A 24,494-nucleotide genomic window follows, 5' to 3' on the forward strand; every position below is an offset into this window, starting at 1 on the left:
AAACTTAATACCCCTGACCCCCCCTCATCAAGAAAATGGAAAGGTTTGGGGAAAAAAAAACCAAAAGGGTGAACACAATTGCCCTGGACCAAGTCCCCCCTTGCCTTTTAAATAGGAACAAAACCCCGAAGGGATGGGGGCCTTTTAATAATTGTATGGTCACCCCATCCAAAGGATTCAAAATTCTTCCTTGGATCCCAATATTTGAGACCAAGGTTTGTTTTTAAAAAATTGTTCTGTCTTTACTTAACATCGAAAACTTTACAACTGAAAGGGCTTTTTTAGACCCTCCCAGGATTACAGGCATAAGTTCAGCCTGGACTGGGGCCTGGTTTTGGCGTGGAAGGAGGACAAGCTGACCCTGAGTGGGGAAGGCCGTTCCAGATCCTGTTGACTTGGTTGGCGATACACCAAAGACAAGGTTGGGACACTTCCACTCATTCAAAGGCCCTGGATGCACCAAAAAAATGGGCAGTAGAGACCATCCAGGAACATTGAAAGGGACTGAAATTACAAGTAGGAAGACTGATAATTTGCATGTAAAATCTTTTGACTTGTCTTTTGGGGAACCTCGGGACTTTTCTTGTTTATTAGATATTACATTTTGTTGCTTATTGTTAGGTTAGGGTATTATATATTCTATGTGGGTACTCCTTTTTGTACTGGTTGAGGCAGGGGGGGAAAAACCCCAAACCCGTCCAAACAAAGCCACTAGTTTTGATTGACTGACTGTTGGATATGTGGGGACCTGATCAACTCACCGGGGCCCTGGGTTCCTGTTCCTTTTTCCCGGTCTGGATCTTGAGCAACAGGTCGGATACACAATAGAACGGTTTCTGGTCAGAGAAGAAAAGATCACGGACTCTGACCGCAGTTTTAGAAGAATTCCTGAATCTCTGGACAGGGTCATGGATGGGGGTGAATGACATGGACATTTACCACCAAAGAAAAAGGGAACGCCAAGACTGCAATGGTATGTGAATAGATGGAATCAAACCAGTTATGACGGATCAGTGGTTCGCTGTATCCAACGTTCTAATAGTAGTGAGGGGTGTGTGAGGAAAATATCACCTGGCTGTTTAATCTCTGATCCAGAGGGACCCCAGATATGGACATGTATAACCTTGAATAGCATAGGTCCAACAGGATGGAATGGGGGAGAATAGAAAGGCCTTTAGGGAAAATGTTTAATTTTCCCGTCAGGATCTAACGGGAAAAATGGTTGTACCTGCCAATGGGGTTGAAGTCATCTTTGGAGATGTAATTCTAATACAGGAGGAGGGCCCTTAGGTCCCTGGGATGTCAGGTATTTTCCACCTTCAAGTGGATCCTTTATATTCTGGTATGAAGATAGTCCTGCCCTGAAAGGGCATTATTGGATTTATGGTGAGAAGTCTTATACCCATTTACCCAAATTGGACTGGAGTTTGTTATATAGGTATAATTAGATCAAATTTTCTTTCTCTCATCAAGCGTTGGGGCCAATTGGAGATAGGTTTCAAGATTTAGAAAAGGGAAACAACAGTGAATAGCTCAACCGCATTGATACTTTTTAACACAAATGATGCCAATGGGTGGGGAGATGCCCGGCCTCCGGAGAGAATTTTAAAAGGGTACGGACCGGCAACAGGGGCCCAGGACGGTAGTTGGGGGTACCGAACACCGATATACATGTTAAATCAGTTGATTAGGCTATGGGCAGTCCTAGAGATAGTAACCAACCAAACCACTCAAGCCTTAGACTTACTGCTGATCAGGCAACTCAGACAAAGGAAGCAGTGTGACAACATCCTAGTCCTAGACTATTTGTTAGCAGGGAAGGAGGGATCTGTGGGAAACTGAATTTGTCCACCTGTCAGGTTGATGAAAATGGCAAATTGTTAAAGAAATCACGAAAGAACATCCATAAGATTGACATGTACCCCGGTTTAAATCTCCCTTTAGTACTGGCGGTGGTCATGGTTGGTGGAAGCTGGTGCAAAACAATTTGGGGATTGGGTTAGTAGCTATAAGTGGAATCATCTTTGCCACTATGTTTGCCCCTTAGATTAAATTGTAAAAAAAGTTTGGAAGTCACTGTCAAATCACTAAGAATGCCATTAAAATGATGATTTTCAAAAGGAGGGATGGGAGGCGGTAGGGGGATGATCCTGATGAAGAGATTGATAAGCAAGTTAGAAATGTTAATAAAATTTGACCATAATTTTTTGGGGTTTAATTTTTTTGTAAAAGGGGGTTGTGTGGGGTGAAGAACACAGTTAAGACTTTGTAAGGTTTAACTAAAGTAGATCCCTTGGCCCCATCACTGTTTAAGGCCGGATGTTCCTTTCCAAAAAAATTTTTAATTTAAATTCCCATGTTTGACCGGGAGTAGTTCATGTAACCAATACAAACCTTGGGGGAGGGTTTTTTAAATGTTTTTGAACACCAATAAGCCTCCTCCGGGGGCCTTGGTTTTTCGGGCCCAGCTGGATTTTAATAAAAATAAACCGTTTTTGGGATTTAGTTTTTGAAAGGCAATTCCCCCAAACCTCAAAAGGAAAAACCTCATCCCCGAAGGAGGCCTGCTCCAGGGCGGGGGCCTGGGGAAAAGAAAATTCCAGGAAGGGACCAGGAATGATTGGTCCCCTCAAGCCCCACCTATCCCAAAGGGGGTTTAACCAAAAGGAGGGGCTTAGGAGGAATTTGGGGCCCCGAGTTGATCCCCCAAAAGGCAAGGCCTTGGGAGCCCGGTTTCAAAGGGCCCCCTCTTTTCACCCCCCCTGGGAGAGCTGGGGGAGCCTAGGGCCATTTCCTGGACAGCCAGATCTTAGAATCATCCACCCTAACTAAGTGTAAACTGACCTACTGCCCAGGCCCAGTGTAGCCTGTTGGAGCCTCCTTGTAGCTGTGGAGATACTGAAGGATACAAGCCTGGAGCCTGAGGCCCAGCAGAGGCTGGAGAGATTCTGGGAGGCGTCACAGCCCAGGTAGTGGGACCCGACTTTTGTGGCAGATATCCAGCTGGCCGTCAGGATGAGGGAGCTGGGAGGTGGAGGGGAGCCATGGGGGCCAGCCAGGACCACCGGAGATGGGGCATCTTTGAAGGCTGCCGGGTGGGTCCCCTCTTGACCATCTCAGGCTATGTCTCCGGGAGAAATGTCGGGAAATGGGGCTGCAGTGCCCCTCGAGGATGGTCTGGCTCTGGAAGGCCCTGTCCTACCGTGGTGGGCTGTTGGGAACTGCAGAAGGCCTGCATCCACCAGCTCCCCAGCCAGCCCAGCGGGAAGCCGTGGTTTTGGGTGGCATGCGCCTTGGCCCGTTGCCCATTCTGACTGCCTGGCGGTCCTTTGGGCTTATTTGGCTGATGAGGGGGCCCTGGGTACATATGACTGAGAACAGGCCTGAATTTCAGAATTCCAGTTCCTCAGGCAGCTTCTCCTGAGCTGGATGGATTCACCTGACTTTGTAAATGTACTGCAGGCCTGCTCTGGTCCCTTTGACCTTCATCTGCCTTGGGCCCTTCTCCCTGCTCCTAGCCCTGGCTTATCCTTCCCAGGAATGACTGCCCATGGAACTAGCCAAAGGGGGGCGGGGAAAGAAATGGATCTTCAAACAACTGGGATCTTCGGAAAATTTTTCAAGGCAAGTAGAGGCTTCAAGGAAAATGGTACCAGAAGCAATGTTAACAGATTGCGCCTTCAAATAGGACAATTTCTTGTTTTAAAAGTGAATCAAATGCAGTTGAAAAAGCGGACAGAGAAAGGGGGGGCTGTCAGAGAAGGGAGCAAAGGCGTGCAATGCAGAAGTTTAGTGAATCCCCACTCAGATGTTGGAGTGGCTATTTGTCCGACTTGGGTAGAGCCTGCTGGCCATGCTGGATTGATCACAGCCAGACCCACCATACCTTGACCGGGCACCGTGTGGTCCTCCTTGACACAAAGGACCCTGGCCTTTGTGAGGGAGGTGTTGGTCTGAACTTTGAAAACAGAAAATTCTCGATTTCCTTGAAAGAAAACACATGGTTCCAGACTTTTTGGAAGTCCACAAGGACTTTGAAAACAGCAAAATATAAAAGTCGATGACCAGCATGTCCCTGATTTCGGCTTGCCCTGGAAAGATTTTGGAGTTGCCTCCTTAAATCTCCTTATTCCCATCCATAGAGCTTATTTGCTTTGTCTATGTCCGGTTTTATTCAAAAAGAGAACTCCCCTGAATTTTATTTGCTATCTGCCTGGATAAATGGATTTCCACGCAATTCACTATTTATAATAATCTTTTGTGTAACCAGTATTTGTTAGGAAGGAATCAAATTTGCCAGTGTAAGCTTGAGGCGCTGCCTCCTTTTAAAAGTTCTTTATAAGATCTGGGGAAAATCAAATCAAAAAAATTACCATTAAAAGCAATTTTTAGGAAGGAATAGAAATTCTCTCTAGGACCCCAGATGTTTTTTTCCTTATTTAAAGATTTCCTGGTGTGACCAGTCAGTCACATCCCTTCTCTTTTTTGGGTTAAGCCAGCTTAGGGAGACCATTTAGAATACCCGATTACCCAAAGGGTTTATATAGACAAGACTGCCTTACCCTCAAATTGCCTAGAATTGATTTATTTGTATATGTATCCTTTCAGTAAAAATATGAACTTTTTGGTGGGCAACAATTATTTTACTTTTTCTTCAACAGAAATTGTATAGAGATTTCTAAACTTAAGTGTGGGGCGTACAAACCAGATTTTGCTGCCTTCCAAGAAGTTGAAGAAGGGAAGAGCCTTTGTATTCTAATACCCTTAATTTCTCTAGTTAATTTGTTCTTTTTTTTTTTTGTCTTTGTCTTTTTTTTTTTTTTTTTGCTGAGGAAGTTGGGGTTAAGTGACTTGCCCAAGGTCACACAGCTAGAAAGGGTTAAGGATATGAGGCCAGATTCGAATTCAGGTTCTCCTGACTTCAGGGCTGAAGCTCTATCCACTGCACCAACTAGCTGCCTCGTAAACATCTTTTTTGAAGTAGACATGTGGACATTATTTCTCATATTCTCTATACCGGTGGGGAGCAATCAAAATTTAGAGTGGATGATTGGGGATCATTGGTGGCCCCCATCTCTTATTTTAAAGGGGACAAAACATTACTTTCCCAAGCCATGTTCCTTCTGGGGACACTTCCATGGAGCACTCATACTCACACATTGGAGTGAGTGTACATGACTGCTATTCTCAGGGTAATCAAGAAACGGGGCAATTGACCTCTGATTCATTTTGTGTAACCTTGGAAAGTTGATGAAAAACGACTACCTCAAAGATTCATCAAAATATTGTTAACTAACCTATCAAAAGGGATGGGATCAGGCCTCCCCTTCAACCCTCTCTCATTTTCGACTAAGGAAGGGACCAGCCATGTCACTGGGGATGTGGTCAGGGCTACTTAAAATGTCATGGGACAATGACACCACTTGCCGAGACTTTTTGAAAGTTTTGAAATGACTTCCAAGACTCGGTGAAGTTTTGGAATATTTGGTTTTAAAATTTCTTTTGAATAAATGACACCTATACTGCCTTTTTAAAAAAATGGGGCAGTTGTGGTTATAGTAGATAGAGTAAGTGGGAGGACATGAGTTCAAATTACCTTTAGACATAATTCTATTTGTGTGACCATAGGCAAGCCTAACCCTGATTGCCTTGAACACACAAAATTTCAACCATATCCTATAATGACAAATTTTTTGTTCTTTTGAAAATATCAGACATAAGCTTTACCTATGTCCTCAACCTTAAAAAGATATGACCCTGAGATTTCCTGCCTTGATTGAGTGTTAAAACATTTTCCATAAGAGAAAAGGGGAAAAGAACAGATGGTGATTCTGAATTTATAGAGAAATTGAGGAAGTTTTAGGATTCACAAAATTTTGAAGCACTTGGGAACTTTAAATTGTTAAAGAATAATTAGCCTGAATACCATGCAAAGTAGGGAAGAGGGGTTGAATTGAGTAAACAAAAGCACCAGGAGCAACCATATGGAAAATTTGGGAACCTCTGGTATTATTTTACGTGTTTTTACTAATTTTAGCTAAGTGTGTGTACTTAAAACCCTCCTGAAATTATGATCAAGGGAACCAAAATTTATTAATTAGAAGATGTAAAATTCCAATTCATTAACCTCAAAAGTCTCTCAATAGAACGTTTTATATAAACATAAAAACTATACCCTAAAGGGAAGCTTTTCCCACCCTATTCATTATTTGTAAAACATTGCATGAACTTTTGTGGTGTTTGGAACATGGGCTCCCTTGGTATTTTCACATTTATAAATAAAGTTCCTTCCATTGTGAACTCTCTTTGTAAGATGGGACCCTGAATGAAGGATTTCCCCTGATTAATTATAATGTTTTTCCCTTGGAACCTTTGATGTACACAAGAGCTGTCTTCAAACGAAAGCCTTTCCCATTACTAAACTGATGGGGTTTCTTGGTTGAATTCTGTGATGTACGAAAATCCTTTCACAGGAAGGACCTTCTACCTTCTACCTATATATATAAGGTTTTTCTCCACTATGAATCCATTGGTGGTGTATAAGTTTTTTTTTTTCTCAAATAAGGCCTTTCCACAATCTGGGTGCATTCATAAATTTTCTCTCAGGTGTAAATTCTCTGGGATCAAACAAGTTCCTTCATCTGAAAGGTTTTTCTACACTGTGCACTGTTAAGGTTTAGTGATATGCTTGCCCCTGGATCCAGAATCACCAAAAGTCAGGATAAGCAAAAAGTCCTTGCCCATTTTTGGTCTCTAGGGTAGAAGGAAGGGGTTGGAAGCAGGATTTTGCAACCTTCCTTTTTCCTCCCACATCCAAAGGCTCCTTCTTCCCCCCCGTCCCTCCTACATTTCTCTGTATACACCAATCATCAAGTCAGCACAGGATAATGGAAAGGGCTATTATCTAAGCATATGTCCATAGAGCATTGTCCAATTGGTAAGTGCTCGGCTGTCCTGACCTCAGTGCATCGAATCAAGAGTTTCAGTCCTCTACATCTCCTGCTTTCTTTTGTTTTAGAACACAGGTGGTTACACCATCCATGACTTCTCAGGGAGGTGAGAACCCCAAAAGGAGGGCATCACACTCTCCCTGACTTCTCAGAAAAGGTAAAAACACCAAAAAGGAGGTGATCATGCTTCCCCTGAGTTATGAGAAAGGGAAGCACTAAAAGGTGAATTACCCTCCCGAACCTCAGGAAGGGGAAGAAAAAACACCAAAGGGAAGTGGGGATTGTAACGGTTTTTGGGCTAAAGGGTTTTATTAGAAACAGAAAGAAAAATTCACATGGGAGATTTACACGCATATCAATAAGCACACCTATTAGTGATGATACTCCCCACAACCAGCAGGGCTGAATTGGTAACAAACATCAATTTCCATGCAAGTAGTGAACAAAAACAATATGAATCAACTAGTGTTGAAAGGTTTAGAAGTCCTGAAGAAGGGTAGTAAACAAAGTCCCAATGTTCTTCACGAGAAGATAGTCCAAAACCAATCTATTTTCCATTGTTACTTCAGGGACTATCCCCCAAGTTTATAATGCAACAGTCTTTTTGATTGGTGGGGAATCCAATGATTCCACACATTTTGAAGTCCCAACACTCTTATGTCCAGAAATCCAATGATTCTTGAGGGTTTTGAAGTCCTACAATTTTGATGTCCATGAGTCAAACCCTTAACCCATGTCATTCGTGGTGACAAGTCACAGGGAACCCCCAATGTTTCTTGGTCTTTTCCTTTCTTTCATCTCTGGTGGGTGAATTTGGCTCAGGCAGTCATCTAACCTTGTACATCTGTGGGGATACAAGCCCCCCCCAACAGTTTACCTTCGGTCCCTTCCTTCACCATTTTTCTGGGTCTCCCTCACATCTGGCAATTTCTAAAGATGTGGACCCTGCATTGGACCTGCCCTTCCTGGGTTATAAAACCTGCCCAGGCCATAAATTTTGTAAAAATCAAAAAATTTAATACTTAAAGAGATAATTTGAAGTTCTCTGGTTGCCCGGGCCCCCTTTCTTTTTTTGGAAAGGGGTCTTAATGTCTGTTCTCTTCTCAAAACTGTCTTACTTGAGGATTAATTTATCTAATGGTCAAAATTTATTTCAAGAAGTGTGCAAAATGTTTAGAAATATGGTCAAGTTGTTTTATTGCTTTGGCATACCCAGGATTTTAAATCTTGTATAAGGGAATTGTATACTGGCTGTTTCTTTTGCTGCTGGTATTGCATTTGAATCCTGAAAAATTTCCACAACATGGATAAAAGACAGGCGATCAAAAGATTTATAATGGGAAACCCCATTTGCCAAATTTATTGGGCCAAACCATGAGGGTTCTTCCTTAGGCAGTGTGGGTTTGGAAAGGGAAGGCAAGCTGTACAGGTTTGTACTATGCTCCCAACCTCCTTATTTCAAATTGGATAAAGTCGGCCGATAATTTTGAATGAGATTTTGGGCTGCCTGAACCCCTTTTTTTTGCGGGCATTAATATCTCTGTTTCTCCCTCTACTTCTGTCTGTCCCGGGTTTAAACAAACCTGGCATGTAGAATCTTATTGGCATAAAGGGGAAAATGTTTAGAAATATAAGGTCGATTGTCTGTTTTCATTGCTTGTGGCACACCCATGATTCAAATGCTTGTATAAGGAATTCAGGATCTCGTTTTTCTTTTGCTGTTGCATTTAACCCATAAAGGTCTAACAAATGGATAAAGAAGAGACCAAAAGATTTATAATGGGAATCATCCATTTGCCAAATTTCATTGGGTCTCAAACCATGAGGGTTCTTCCTTGGAGGCAGTGTAGGAGCCTAGAAAGGAAGGCAAGGTGTACAGATTTGTACTATGCACCTACCTTCCTCTCTTGTTATTCCAAATCGTAAAGCGTAAAGCTTGAGCAGCCTGATGATATTTACAATGAGATTCTTGGGCTGCCTGAACCCTTTGTTTTGTTTTTTGGAGGGAATCTTAATGTTCTGTTTTCCTCCCTCTACTGTCTATCAGGTTTAAAAATGCTTCCTGTAAATCTTCTTGCACAAAATGTGAAAAATTTTAGAAATTTAAGGGTTGTCTGTTTTCATTGCTTTACACCCGTTGCAAATGTTAAAGAATTTCAGTGACTCTTTCCGGGTTTTCTTGCTGTGATATTGCATTTCTCCTGAAAAGGTTCCACAACATGGATAAAGACCGGAAAAAGATTTATAATGGTTCATAGCCTTTGAAATTTCTTGGGTCTCAAACCATGGCGTTCTTCCAGGAGGCAGGTAGGGCGAAAGGAAGGCAAGCGTACAGGTTGTTTATTCCTACCCTTCCTCGTTTACAAAATTGTAAAGTAAAGCTTGACAGACTGATGATATTTGAAGGATTTTCGCCTAAACCCTTTCTTTTTTTGGAGCGTCTTAATGTTCTCTTTCTCCTCTCTACTACTTCTATCTTGAGGTTTCAAAATAGCTATGGCCCAAAATCATACTGTACAAAAAATTTGAAAATGTTTAAAAATAGACAGGTCGTTGTCTGTTTTCATTGTTGTGGCACCCATGATTAAATCTTGTATAAGGGTTAGGCTTCGGTTGTTTCTTTTGCTGCGGTATTGCATTTGATCCTGAAAAATGTCTAACAACATGGATAAAGACAGACAACCAAAAGATTTATAATGGGTCACATCCATTTGCCAAATTTCATTGGGTCTCAAACCATAGCGTTCTTCCCGGAGGCGTGTAGGAGAAGAAAGGAAGGGCAAGCTGTACAGGTTTTTCATGCTCCTACCTTCCCTCCTTGTTATTCCAATTTATGGAAATCCAGCAGCATGATGATATTTAGAATGGAGATTCTTGGGCTGCCAAACCCTTTCCTTTGTTTTGGGACTTAATGTCTCTCTTTCCTCCATATTCCTTGGGAAAATACGCTGGGGCTGTAAAAATTTAACTTTGCATTAAAGTGTAAAATGTTTAAAGTATAGATAGGTCGTTTCTGTTTTCATTGGTGGCACACCCATGATTGCAAAAGCTTGTAAAATTCAGTGACACTGGGCTGTTTCTTTTTGTGCTGGTTTTGCAGAATCCTGAAAAAGTGTCTACCACAACATGGATAAAAGACAGGGACCAAAAGATTTTAATGGGTCACATCCATTTGCCAAATTTCACGGTCTCAAACCACAAGGGTTCTTATTGGAGGCAGTGTGGGACATGAAATAAGGCAAGTGTACAGGTTTTTTAATGCCCACCTTCCCTCTTTTTTTAAAAGGTAAAGCTCCCAAAGCCTGATGATATTTGGAATGAGATTCTTGGTGCTTGAAATAAAGGGTGTTGGCCAACATGGTTAGAAGGCTATCTGCCTTTAATTACCACCCCAAAAAACCTGGAAGTCACAACTAGAGGGACATCAAGATATAAATTTACCCATGCTTTCTCACTTTTGTTGAAGTTCCTTAAGGACTGATAAATTTTAAGGTACAAAATTTGGGCTTGGGACTTTTACCACCCTACTGAATAGGCTGAATCAGTTAAATATGTTTGGCCCTGGATAATGGGATGAGCTATGGGGTTTACAATTCACACTGTTGAGGGACTGAAAAGCAGTTCTGACCTCTTATGTTAAGTCGGGAATATATGGAAAATATTTTTTGGATACATCTGTAAAGAGAGTTGGTCTTTTAAAGAGGAACTCGAAACCTTTTCTTCAAAATCCCTCAATTATGTAATATCTTTATCTTTAAAAATTGTAAAATTTGGAGTTGTAGTTAAATTTAATTGGTGTCTCAAATACATTAATTTGTGCATTAGTATAAAAGGTGTATATCTTATTAATCTTTCCCCAGTACTTGTCTGCTTTCGCTTAATTGCCTTTAATAAAATTCTAGACACAAACACTAGCAAAAGTAAGAGTTTGTTCTGGTTGTGTTGGGAGGTTCACCCATTCTATCACAGTGTCTTGCTTGATGAAGGAATGCTGTGGGTGCCTCTTGTGTACTAAAAAACTATATTTCTAAGGATATTTGTGTGACTTTCAACCACACCCTTCAACCTCTCTCAAAATCTCTTGAGCTTCTTTTGCAAGCTGGCGTGGTGAGTTTAAACTGTTTCCAGTTAAAATGTCACATAAGGTTTTTAACTGATGGTGTAATCCTAACACTGGGCGCATCCATTGGTTATTCTACCAATTTCAAGTCATTTAAGCTGTTTTTGCTTTCGTTCTTAAGGACAGTTTTGCATGTGAGAACTTTTTAAATACTTCATATCCTACTTTTCCAACAAAAGACTTCCCCATTGCAACCTGGCTTTTCTCCAGATTGATGCATGATCAGAAATGTACTATGGCAGAACACCTTGACAAGGTTTATCTCTAGTGAGAATATTCTAATATCAAGTGAGGTCTCTCTTGTGAAGAAAAGGTCTCCACACTCACTGCACTTAGAAGGTTTGTCTCCAGTATGAATCTTTTGATTTTTGAGTAAGTTCTTTGATCAGGCACAAGGCCTTACAACATTCATTACACTAATAAGATTTTCCTGCAACATGAATTCTTCAATGTAAATTAAGAGCTGTAGTCAGGCAGAAAGTCTTCCCATAGTCATTACATTCTTAGGATATTTCATAGTATGGATCTTCTGATGTCAAATGAGGTCTATCTATCTTGCAGCAGAAGGCCTTCCCACAGTCATTACATTCATAAAGTTTCTCAGCCATATGGATTTTCTTGTATGGAGTAAAAAAATGTCTCCTGGCTGAAAGTCTTGCCATATTCATTACATTCATTATTATTTCCTCACTAGCTGGATGCCAAATTACAGATTTGACTCAACTTGGTCCAAAATACATCCCTTATAAATTGCCTGGCATAATTCCTCCAAAAAATGTCCAGCTTTGGGATTGTCTTGTTTGATTTCAGACCATGCCCAACCTGAAAGAGAGAAAAAATTAAATATTCCATTTATACTGCATTAACTTAAACGTATCTTCTATCTCCTCAATCAATAAAGATTATTATAATAAAATAAAAATATATGACATATTTAATTTTTGTACTATAATGAGCTTTTACACTTTTATTAAGTTTCATAAACACACAAGAAAGTCAAAACAGAAAAGAAAACCTTTGATTATCAAAACATTCATCCTACTCTTTTCTGGTAAAAAAATTAATAGGTTCTATTGGGGATGTCTAAGATAATTTCTTAAACAATATTACCTCACTTTAAAAATGCAAATATGAAAATTCAGTGAAGCAAGGGAAAGACTTAGGGTGACTATTACAGGGAAAAAAGAGCAAACAAAAAGATATGATGACAACAAAAATACAAAAATTATATGTAATTATGGACAAAGGATGGTCCCAGACAAAGTTGAAACACTCCCTCCTTTCATTGCACAAGTGGAGATTCCCAGTGAGGAACAATGTACATATATTAAAAAAAAGGTGAGAACTTGTTGTTTTTTGTTTTAAAAGGGTTCTGAATAAGTTCAATAATAAAAAGGAAAAAGGCTGAAATCCTTTGGAAATAAATTCCAATGTCCCCAAACTTCTCCCACACAAGATTCATATCTTTTACAAACATTCTATCTGGTTGAACATAAAGAAGAATTTTAAATTAAAAATATAAAGTCATATATCAAAGGCCTTTGATTTCATTGAGTTAAAAACTTTTACCAATAATGGCTCAACTCATTTATAATTTAGAGTTTAGTTACCAAGGTTGAGAAAGAATAACGATAAGACTCAACCACATACTTACCCTCAAGAGGTAAGGTATATGTATCGATTCAAAAAGAAATTAAAATTTGTAGAAACCCTGTCTAAATAAAGATAGATAGGCCAAGAATATAAAGAAAAATCCAAATGGGAAAAAACACAAATTTAAAATCAATTGAAAAATAACTCAAACATTACTTTTAACTAACTAGAGGCATGAATTGGAACAACTGGGATCAACCCCAAATACTGCAGAGATATTAAAACAAAAAACTCAATGTTGTCAGGTTGATGAAAAGTTACATCCTTCATTTATGGCGAATTAGAAATTGAAAAAAGCAATCTGACAATATGCAGTAAAAGAAAAAATTATCCTAATCAATTGCACTGTTAGTAATACATTTTGGGGGAGGGCATCTCCATAAACATACTTATTAAAAAAAAGAGAAGCCTTTATAGAAAATAAAGAGAAAGACAAGGACTTTTTTTGGTATAAAAAGTTATGAATATATAACAGGAAAACAAAAGGGGAAGGATGAATGGGAAGGATCTTGAGAAAATCAGCTGTTACATTCCGGGAAGGGGAGACAAGGGCAGTTTCCTGGATCCAAATAAGTGATTCTTATTAAAGACCATAAGATGTTTTTTTGGTGACCTTTTCCCCATCTGGGTTTCCTCACATGGGCAGGTGCTTCATCAGACTCCCTTTGGAATCCCTAGTTTTATTCCTTGTTCCCATTGGGGTTATCATATCGGTTGGAATTACAAGTCCCTTTGTTGGGCAGAAAATGGTGGGTTGGGAACCATCTCAGATTGAATATAATGCAAAAACTTTATTAAATCATCTGCTATTTCCTTCTCTCTCTTGGGGAAAAGTGAACATCCCAGGAAATAAAGGGTAACCATAAATTTCCTTCCTACCTTTGGAATATAGGTGGGTCCAAGACTGGAGTTGTCCGGTGAAAATTTAATTATTTGAACACATCCCCTTTTAAAGGATAGAAACCTTTCATGTCTTCAGGAATTATATAGGGTTAGATTATTATTTTCAATAATTATTTATTTCCCTACAACAATACAACAATATAATAATAATTAAAGGACCTGAGGGAACAGAGAGTGAAGAACAACAACCTCAGGAGCATAAAAACAATCACTTTAGAGAGTACAAAACAAGGTTATTTCCCTAACGGCGGGCCATAAAGATTCAAAATGTCAGGCAAAACAAAATAAAACACTGGAAAGCCCATAATTCATACCGGAAGAAAGCAAAGCCCTTAAAAATTGGGAAAAGGGATCTGTGCCTCAGGAGACCGGTTCCCTGGTTGTGGATACATGCCTGCACAGATCCTGCTGAAACTCGGGGTCTCCTTGGAGGTGACAGCCACATCTCCCAACGTTAACAATTCCTGCAAGATCAGACATGTTTGTGCATATTCCAGGAACGTCCTAGAGAAGAACCATGTGGCTGGCCTGGAACTGGTTCTCAATGTTCAAGCTTCAACATGTTCCAGTCCGGTACTTACCAAGCACCCCAAGTCTGAATCAACCCAGCCTGCGTTCTTTTGTTCCAACATTCCTCCATAAGCATTTTTGAATGCTGGTCTGGGAGGGGGCACATGGCCGAGCACTGGGGACAGTGAAAACAAAACTACCCCAAAGCTGTTGGGAACCCCTCCTGGGGGGAAAGGGGGGCCAAGAACTACTGCCCAAATAAAGTGGGAAAATCTGTCATTTCGAGGCCAACACCCAGAGGATCCGAAAACCAAGTCCATGCAGGAAAGGAGGAAGAGCCTGGGTTGAGCCTTGAAGGGGGATTCCCAGAGTGAGAGAAGAAGAGGGAGGGCATTACCCTTCTTGTGGGAATGAAGTCAGAGGGAGTCATGGGGAAGGAGCCACAAAGAGAAGCCAGGAATGGAGACTGTACTCCCCCGGGCCTTCAGAACAAAGGTGTGGGGGGCTTTATTATTAACAGCTGGGGCCCCCCTCCTGGGACTTCTCCCAGAAACAGTCCTCCCCCGGGGCTGCCCTTTGAGTGGACCCCAACCCCTCCGGGGGGGCCCCTCCCTCCACAGCCCCTACCCCAGCCTGGGGCTTCTCTGGCGCCTCCGAGAAAAGGCTCATCCTTCCCATGACAGACAGGCCAGGGCGGTCCCACCCAAGCGTGAGGCTCACAGTTGGGTCCGGGGCCTCTCCTGCTCTGGGAAAGTTTGGGTCCCTAAAGGTTTTCCCATCAAAAATAATAAATTAAGGGAACCAAATTCCAAAAAATTAATTCTTCCTGACCAAAAACCGGGCCCCAAAATTTCGCTTTATAAGAAAACCCTTTTAAAAAGGCTTTTCCTTTCCTTAGGGTTTGTTTGGGGGTAAGCCGACCCCTGGGGGGCTTTTCCCGGGCCCAGGGGGAAACCCCGCCCTTGGGGCCTTAGGGAAAAGGCCCTGCCAAAAAGGGGGGGACCTTTTAAGGACGAAAGGGAAAACCCAAAGCAGGAACAAAAAAAGGGGTTGGGAGCCCGGGGGGGGGGGACTCCCGGGCTTAAAGAAATTTGGGGGGGTTTTAGAAGGAAAAAATTTTTTTTTTGGGGATGTTTTTTGTTTTGAATTTAATTTAAAAATTTTTAAAATTTTTGGCCTTTTTTGGAATAGGGGGTTTATAAACCCGCCCTTTTGGGTTTTTTTGGCCTTTGGGGTTACAAATGAAAGTTTGCCGGGGGGCCCCTGGTTTGAAAAGGGTTTTGGGGAAGGCTTGAGGGGATGGTTAAAGGGAAAAAGGGAAGTGAATCCCAAGGGAAAGGGTATGGAAAAAAGGGCCTGAAGCCCTTTTTCCCGAAATGGAAAGGGGATTAAAATAGGGTTTTAATTTTCCAAAACCCTTTTGACGGATTTGGGTTTTCCTTTTTTTTGGGGGAAAGAAACCCTTTTGGGAATTTTTTAAGGAAAGGGGAATTAATAAATGTTTACTTTTTGGGAAAAGGGGAAAGGCCCTTTGGGAAAATTTTAAAAACCCCCAAAACCCTGGAAAAACCCCATTTTGTTTTTTATATTTTGGGGTATCCCTGGGGCCCGGGCCCTTTAAATTTTTTTGGAAAAAACCCCCCAAAAGGATTTTATTTAAAAAAAATTTTTCTTTTTAGGGGTTAATTTTAATTTTAAAAAACCCTTAAAGGGTCCTTGGAGAAAATGTACAAAATTTTAAGGGGGGGAATGCAAAGAAAAGGATTTAAAATTTAAAAAACCAGGGGGGGTTTGGGGGGTTTTTAAAAGTATGGGAGGGGGGGGGGGTTTTTCCCACCTTGTTTAATTTCATAGGGGCCCCAGAAAGGAATGTAAAAAACCGTAGCTACCCAAAAGGGCGGGGGGGAAAAAAAGGGGGTTGGGGTGAAAGGGGGAAAAATTTTGAAAAAAAAAATCCAAAGCCTCCAAATTTTGGGAAAATTTGATTCTTTGGGTTAAACTTTTGGGGTGGGAACTTGGGAAACCCAAATTAGGGGTGGTTTATTTAAATTTTAATTTTTCGGTTTAAAAAAAGTAAAAATTGTTTTTAAAAAAGGGAAAAATAGGGGAAAGGGAAAAAAAAAAAGGTTGGATTTAAAATTTATTTAATTTTTTCAAAAATTTAAATTAATTTTGAATAAAGGGGGTTTGGGAAAAAGGGGAATTAAGAAAACAGCAAGAGTTAACGAATGGATACCCCTACAATTTTTTGGTGCCCAGGGAAAAAAATTTTAAGGGAAACGACCCCCCAAAAGGGATTCCACCCAAAAGGGGGTTTGGGTTTTTTCTTGGGTTTTCCTTTTGAAAAAAATTTGCCTTGGGCCCCCTTGGGTAAAATTTTTTAAAAGGGCTGGCAATGGCCTTCAAATTTTAAAAAGGGGAAATTTAAAACCCAATTGGTAACCCTTGCCCCGGGGTTTTAAAAATTTAAAAGGTTAAAAATTACCCCGCTTCCCCAAAGGGGCCTGACCCGGGTTTTCTTTAAAGAAATTTTCCCCAAAGGGGAGTTTTTTTGGCCCCATGGGAAAAATTAGAGGATGGGCTTATGCCAGGCCCTTAAATTAGGGTTTGGGAAGGGGGGGGGCCCCCTGCCCAAATTTCCAAAAATAAAAATTGAAATGATTTTAGGGGTTTGGGGGGAGCGGGGGGAAAAATTGTAGCCCAGATGGGTTTTCCCCCTAATTTTCCCTTCCCAGGGGGGCGTTGGGAGCCCGGTGGTGGGAGGGCCTGGGCAACCCCCGGGGTGGGGTTTCGGGAAGGCCGGGGGGCCCCCTTTTAAATTCCAAATTTTTTTCCCGGGTGGGGTGAGGCGGGAAAGTGGGTTTTAAAATTCCCCGGAGGGGTTTAAAACCCGGCTTTTTAAACCAACCCAGGGCCGTTAAAGGTTTTGTCCCCGGTGGTTGTTTAAGGCCGGTTTGGGGGGGTCCATTTTAAAGGGGTTTAATTGGCCCCCCCTTGGGCCCCCTTTTCCCATTTTGGAGGGGGCCCTTTTGGTTTTTTGGGGGGGCCCTTTTCCCAGGGAAATTTGGGCCCCAGGAATTTTGGGGGCCCCCAAAAAAGGGGGCCCTTGGCCTGGGCCCAAAAGGGCGGCCCCTTTTGGGCCCCCAAAGGACCAGGCGAAAGGGGCTCCCAAAGGGTTTCCCTGGGATTTGGGAAAAAGGGATTCCGGCAAAGATTTAAAAATTAAAAGGAAAAACGAAAGGGGGCCCAATTTTTTCCCTTTTGGGACCCCTTGAAAAGCGTTTGGGAAGATAAAGCCCCCAAAAAAGGGAGGGGCTGGGAAAGGCATCCCCCAAAGGGTTGGACCCCTTTTTCGACAGAAAGGCCGTGGAACCCAAATTGAAAGGAAAAGAAATTTCCCCGAAGGCCCCTTTGGAAATTCCCCTGGCAAAGGGCCCCCTGACCTTTTTTTTTTTTTTAAAAGAAATTTGATTTTTTAACCCTGGGATTTGGATCCCGGCAACCTTTTAAAATGTGGTTTGTTTTTGGGGCCTGGAAGTTTCCCCTTTAAACCCGACCCCAAAGCCTTTTTTTTACCGGGTTTTTAAAATTTTCCCTCCCCTGTTTTTTTTTTTGGGGGTATTTCCCGTTTTTTTAAAAACCTTTTAAAAATTTAAAAACATTTAGCGCTCCTTTTTTTAAAATTTTTAAAGAGAAAGCTTTTAAAAATTTTTTCCCTTCCGTTCATTACACATTATGAAGCAATCTTGAAATGATTGACATTGTACACATGTTGAAATTTATCCCTCTCTAGACTCCCTTCCTATTTAAGAAGCCATTTTGAATGCCATTGGGGCCCTCTTGGGGCACAGCACCTGGTGCTGACTCTGTTCCAGCTGAGGGTTGTGGCATGGGGTACACTACTCATACAAAAGCTGACTGAAACATTTTGGGTTATACAGCAAGAGGAGAGTCTCCTCCAGGAGTTCAAGGAAGCCCCCATTTGCCATCTCTTTCAAAGAAAAAGAAATCTTTTGTCCTATGGCAATCACAGAGGACTCTCTCTCAGTAATTACTGCCAAAATTCCTGCCTGGCACCTCCTTAATAGGCTGATCTTTCACCTGACAGATGGTTATCTATCCAAGAGCCAGTGAGGCTTCAGAAAGTCTGGAGGGAAGGCCGATAAAGTGTTTGCCGAGTTACAGACAGGCAATGGCGCCTGCAGTCCTGTAGTCACAATTTTGTAAGACCCAGCAAAAAAGGTTCTTTCACCCATAGACTTCAGCTCTCCAAATTTTTTCCCACCACAAAGGGATGTAATTTTATAAGAATAAATGTCGTTAAATAAGAGGCAGGACCACCTGCTTTGCTGCTGTACCCTAAATGATGCTGTTTGAATGGTCCAGATTCCTGGTGGTCTCGAGGTTAGTGGCTATAAGAGAGTTGTTAAGAATCCCCTTTAAATCAGCTGCAAGTTTTAGGAGTGAAAGAATTCACTCACTCCCGAATATTAGTTGCAAAATGAAAGTTTACTGTTGGAGAGAAATCAGTTTAACCAGAGACTGACTTCTATAGTGGCAGATCTAGGGGAAATGGAGTTTTGCACTGAGAATGCAGTTCTCGATGAACAGAAGGTCCTGGCATCAAAGGGAGCTGCCAAGGTCCATCTATAAAGACTTTAGTTGATGGAAGCTTATTATATTGGTGGGGGCTGGGACAATCGGAGCAGATGAGACCCAGTGGGGGCTGGGAGAGCTCAAGTTGGCTCAGACCCAGTGTGGGCTGGGAGAGCCTGGATCTCCTACTGGAATTCAAAGGGATACTTTTTGACCAGGATCTGTAACTGAATCAAAGGCTCTGGCCTCCCAGAAAGACAACTTGTCTGGGGAGGATATGCCTCAGCCAGGAGGGGCTGGGAATCTGAAGGTGTATCACAGATCAATAAGAAATACAGTTTCTTAAAGGGACCACGACCCTTTTCATAAGGACCACAGGACTTTTCCATTTGACCCACCCCTGAAATCTAGGAGAATTGGAGCTCCTTGAGATCAAGGGCTGTGTTTTCTATTTTCAGTCCCAGTCCTTAGCATGGTGCTGCTCAAGGAACACTTAATAATACTGTTTTGTCCATTTCTGGAGGGTATTACCAGATTCTTCAGGCAGGAAGTTGCACAGTTGACAGTTCTGAATCCAGATTCTGGAAGATGTGAATTCAAATTTGGCTTCACACATTTACTATCTCCGTGATGCTGGGCAAGTCATTTAACTACAATTTGACCCAGTTCCCTCACCTGTAAAATGAGGAGTCCAGAGCAGGCAATGACAAAGCACTCCAGTGCTTTTTGACAAGAAAATATAGATCCCACTGACTTAACACCTTGTAAGAATGCTGGTTTCAGTGTTCTGGCCCCTACTGAAGTAGGTTGTGGTTCCCCCCCCCCTTTTTTTTTTTACTCCAGAGCTGGAAAGACCCGAGTTTAAGTGACATATAATGGCTATTTGATCTTGAGTAAATTACTTAATCTCTGTGTTTCAGGTAAATCTGTAAAATTAAGAGGCCAAAAGAAAGTACCTAGCTATATTGGTAGGGATTTCCTCACTGAATGTAGCACTGAGGTAACTATCACTATCACCTGCCCCACAGTAGTAATGGGACTTGTCCTCAGGCTGGACACTGCTGATGGACAAATAGCGATCAGCCCCAGAGCTGGAGCCCAAGAAGCGGTTGGGGACCCCCTCGCTCTTGCTCACGCTTCCACTGCTTGTGACATACATGAGGTACCAAGGAGCTTTTTCTGGGCTCTGCTGAAACCATTCAATTGGGTAACTGCTGTATTGACTGCTGAGGTTGCAGATGAGTCTGGCTGTGGCTCCCGGGGACACAGACATGGAGGGAAACTGAGTCAGCACAGGCTGGGAGAAGGAACCTGGAAACACAGACAGACATTAATGTCCCAGCTTAGGAGAGAAGGGGAAGATGCTTGGAGACTCTCACAGGAGACCTCAGGGAGGAGGGAGCAGGACAAGCAGGGTCAGCCCTGACCTGAGCAGCAGGTGAGCAGGAGGAGGCAGACGAGAGGCCAGGCCATGGTGCAGGGGACCCCGAGAGCTCTGCTCCCCAGAGAGAACCAGCTGGATCCGGGCTCTGCCAGGCCCCTCTTATCCTCTCCCTGGGAGCCTGGGATGGGGCAGGGGAGGGAGGTGGGGTCTGGATGCAGAGATGAGGGGGTGGGGCGTTGGAAGCCCTTGCCTCAGCCCAGCTGAGATGTCGCTCATGAGAGATCCCGGGGGTCAGAGCAGCCACAGACACAGGCAGCTGGGCCCATCCCCCCTGAGATCCCCAGGCTCCTAATGCCCCCATTGCCTTCCAGAGTCAGTCCCACAGCGCCCCCTAGTGGCTGAAGGCCCCAGGTCACTACAGCTTTGTAACCTTGTAATCAAACCACAGCAGGAACCCCTGCTTGCTGCTCATCAGTCCCACAAGGGGGCAAATGTGCACAGGACAAAGACTGGATGGGTGCAGGGAAGGGCAGCCTTGGGGTGTGTGTGAGACCTTGTAACAGTCAAAGTAAAGCTCCGGTCACATTCAGACAAAGGTTTGCTTCTAGGACTTCTGCTTCATTACTCCCCAGGCACATGTGCTCCGGTGAGGACACCTAGTGGTTTGGAAGAAGCACCATCACTTCTGACAAATTATAAAGAGTAACCGCAAAATTGGAGAACAGGCCTGAGGTCTCAAAGGGGCTCTGGATGTGGCCAAGTCAGGGCCCTTCTTCCTCCTCTGGGCCTGTATTCCCCCTCACTGTGATATGTGAGCCCACATCTGTACTAGTCTCTGCAAGCTCTAGTGATCATTCTGTGAAAGTCGTTGGCTATTTTCTTCTGGCTGATCCAACAATTTCAGCATCTTTTTTTTAAGTCTCATTTTTTGTTCAAATACTTATTACAGTGCCACATGGTAGGTTTTAATAAATGCTTTTCCTTATTTTTCCTTTTTTTAAAATAAAGCTTTTTATTTTCAAAACATATGCACAGATTATTTGACAACACTGCCCCTTTCATAGCCTTGTGTTTCAGATTTTCTCCTTCTTCCTCCCACCCCGTCCTCTAGATGGTAAGCAATCCAATATATCTTAAACATGTTAAAATATGTTAGTTCCAATATGTATAAACATATTTATACAATTCTCTTGCTGCACAAGGAAAATCAGATCAAAAAGGAAAGTAAATGAATAAGAAAACAAAAAGGAAGCGAACAACAAAAAAAAGTGAGAATGTTATGTTGTGGTCCATGCTCAGTTCCCACAATCCTCTCTCTGGCTGTAGATGGCTCTCTTCCTCACAAGATCATTGGGATTGGCATCAGTCATTGCATTGTTGGAAAGAGTCACTTTCATCAGAACTGATCATTGTATAATTTTGATTTTGCTTTATACTGTAAAGTTTTGGTTAGTTTTCTGTTGAAATGTTGTTGGTCTTGTTATATAAGTCTGCACTTTTAATGGTATCCTCCAGGCTCCCGCCCTGGTGATAAACCACCCCCAAATTAAAAACTACCTAATGCCATAGCAATCACTGGAGATGCTGTGATATGAGGCCAAACAGCATTGTTACCATCACAAATGCCTCTACGAAAAGCATGGTTGAGCTGAATTAGGAACGAATGGGCCTGAACTAGCAACCAATAGCCAGTCAGAGGGAATAAGGTTCATCCGCAGATTATGGGCTTGCTCTGAAGGATCCAGTATCTTCAGATGGCGGATTGCTGATCTCTCTTGAATGGAGGATAAAGGTATACCAGCCTTCATTTCAGCAGAGTAATCACCATGAGAATAGCCAGAGACAAAGTCTAAATTCTTTATTATCTCTTTCAAAGTCTTGTCTCCTTGCCTGGGGCCCTGGTCAGCTTTCTGGAGGTTCTCTGAAACGTGTCTTGGTTTCTGTGGGGATGCAGGAGGACCACCACAAAGGTCTCTGTTTTGAAGACTTCCTGAGTCCTGGACCTTGTGCTCCAGACACCAGTCCTCTATCTTCCCCAAGTCTGTGCCATTCTCCAAGAATCTTGGTTTCAGTGGAGAAGCAAAGGAGGAGAGCCACCATGGTGGTGTGAGATGGAATGAATGTCTCCCCTTGGCTCTGAGAGCTTGGGCTCCAGCCTCCAGTCCTCTGTCTTCTTTGAGTCTGTTCCAGTCCCCCTCTAGGTCTGACTCTGGCCTCTTAAATACTCTATTACAATTAAATCCATTCATTATACTGAGTATAAGTCAATCATTACATCACTAGGGAACCATTTTTTGTTGTAAGACTAATTCAGTCATGCTGAACTAGAAAACTATTAATCACCATGCGAAACTAGATAACCATTGTATTATTGATTCCAATGAGTTAACATCTCGTAAGAATCCTTGTTTCAGAGTTCTGGCCCATTACAGTGTACAATGATCTCTTGGTTCTGCCCCTTTCACTTAGCATCAGTTCATGTAAGTCTCTCCAGGCCTCTCGGAAATCATCCTGCTGATCATTTCTTACAGAAAAATAATATTCCTTAAGATTCATATACCATAATTTATTCAGTCATTCTGCAACTGATGGGCACCTACTCAGTTTCCAGTTTCTTGCCACTATGATAAGGGCTGCCACAAACATTTTTGGTTATGTGAGTCACTTTCCTTCCTTTAAGCTCTCTTTGGGATATAGGGGAAATAGAAATTGATAACTTTTTGAGCATAGTTCCAAATTACTCTCCAAAATGGCTGTATCAGTTCACAACTCCATCAACAATGTATTAGAAATCCACCAGTTTTCCCACATCTCTTCTGTTTGTCTTTGTCTTTTCCTGTCATCTTAGCCAATCTGAGAGGTGTGTAGTCGTCTCTCAGAGTTGTCTTAATTTGCATTTCTCTGATCAATAGTGATTTAGAGCATTTTCTCATATGATTAGAAATAGTTTTAATTTCCTCATTGGAAATTGGTCATAACTTTTGACCATTTATTAATTGAAGAATGGCTTGAATTCTTATAAACTTGAGTCAATTCCCTATATATTTTAGAAATAAGGCCTTTATCAGAACCCTTAAATCTAAAAATGATTTCCCAATTTATTGCTTCTCTTCTGATCTCTTCTGCATTAGTTTTTTTTTTTTTTTTTTTTTTTGTTCAGAAACTTGTTAACTTAATATAATCAAAATTATCTATCTGGTGTTCAATTGTGAGTTCCCATTCTTCTTGGGACACAAATTCCTTCCGTCTTCACAGATCTGAGAGGTAAACTATCCTATGTTTCTCTAACTTGCTTATAATATCACTCCTTATGTCTAAATCATGAACCCATTTAGATCTTATCTTGGTATGCTGTGTAAGGTGTGGGTTAAGCCCTAATTTCTTCCATACTAGATTTCAAATTTCCCAGCAGTTTTCATCAAAAAGTGAGTTCTTACTCCAAAAGCTGGGGTCTTTGCATTTGTCAGACATTAGATTGCAATAGTTATTGCCTATTTTGTCCTGTGATCCCAATCTATTCCACTGATTGACTACTCTATTTTTTAGCCAGTACCAAATGTTTTGATTATGGTTCTTTATAATATAGCTTTAAATCTGGCACAGATAGGCCACCTTTATTAGCATTATTTTTCATTAATTCCCTTGAAATTCTTGACCTTTTTTTCTTCCAGGTGAATTTTGTTGTTAATTTTTCTAAGTCAGTAAAATAATTTTCTGGGAGTTTGATTGGCATGGCACTAATTAAGTAGATTAATTTAGGTAGTATTGTCATTTTTATTCTATTTGCTTGGCCTCCCCATGAACACATGATATTTTTCCAACTGATTAAGTCTAACTTTGTTTGTGTGGAATTTGGTTTGTAGCTATGTTCATACAATTCCTGACTTTTCCTTTGGCAGATAGGTTCCAAAATATATTATTTTATTATTGACAGTTATTTTGAATGGGATTTCCCTGGGGGCAGGGACTGATTTTTATAATGCAGGCTGGTGATCTAAGATTTGAAAAGAATCTTTTCTTCTTTGCCCTTGACCTTCCTCTTATATCTTCCCCCTTGTAGAACATAAGCTCCCAGGGAGCAGGGACTGGCTATGTAATGCGGGGTGGAGACACAGGCCAAGTAACTTCTATAAGATCCAATTAATGGGGAACCAGGGGAGGGACTCCTGCTTCAGGATAGGACATAAAATGCTGCCTTTGGAGTTTCAAAGGTGTTTCTACTCACCTAGTCACCCATTCTTGCAAGAATATAAAATAATCTTTCTTGCATTCATTAGTGACTCAGTGGAGTTCTTGGTAAATTCTTTCATTTACTATAGAAGGAATTAAGGACCCTTCCAATTAACTAATTGCAGGTTATAGGCCAGCTTTACACACA

The 24,494-nt window shown here is 41.7% G+C and overlaps 1 gene segment (V, D, J or C); it reads right to left on the bottom strand.

Moving 5' to 3' along the window:
- LOC100919230 overlaps positions 1-20,270 on the bottom strand; it is a 92,889-nt gene extending 72,619 nt beyond the window's left edge. Inside the window, 1 exon segment of the V gene segment in view lies at positions 20,160-20,270. Coding sequence covers positions 20,160-20,205 — 46 coding nt within the window.
- Between the last annotated feature and the right edge of the window lie 4,224 nt (positions 20,271-24,494).

This window comes from Sarcophilus harrisii, chromosome 1, assembly GCF_902635505.1.
Source record: "Sarcophilus harrisii chromosome 1, mSarHar1.11, whole genome shotgun sequence".
Taxonomy (NCBI): domain Eukaryota; kingdom Metazoa; phylum Chordata; class Mammalia; order Dasyuromorphia; family Dasyuridae; genus Sarcophilus; species Sarcophilus harrisii.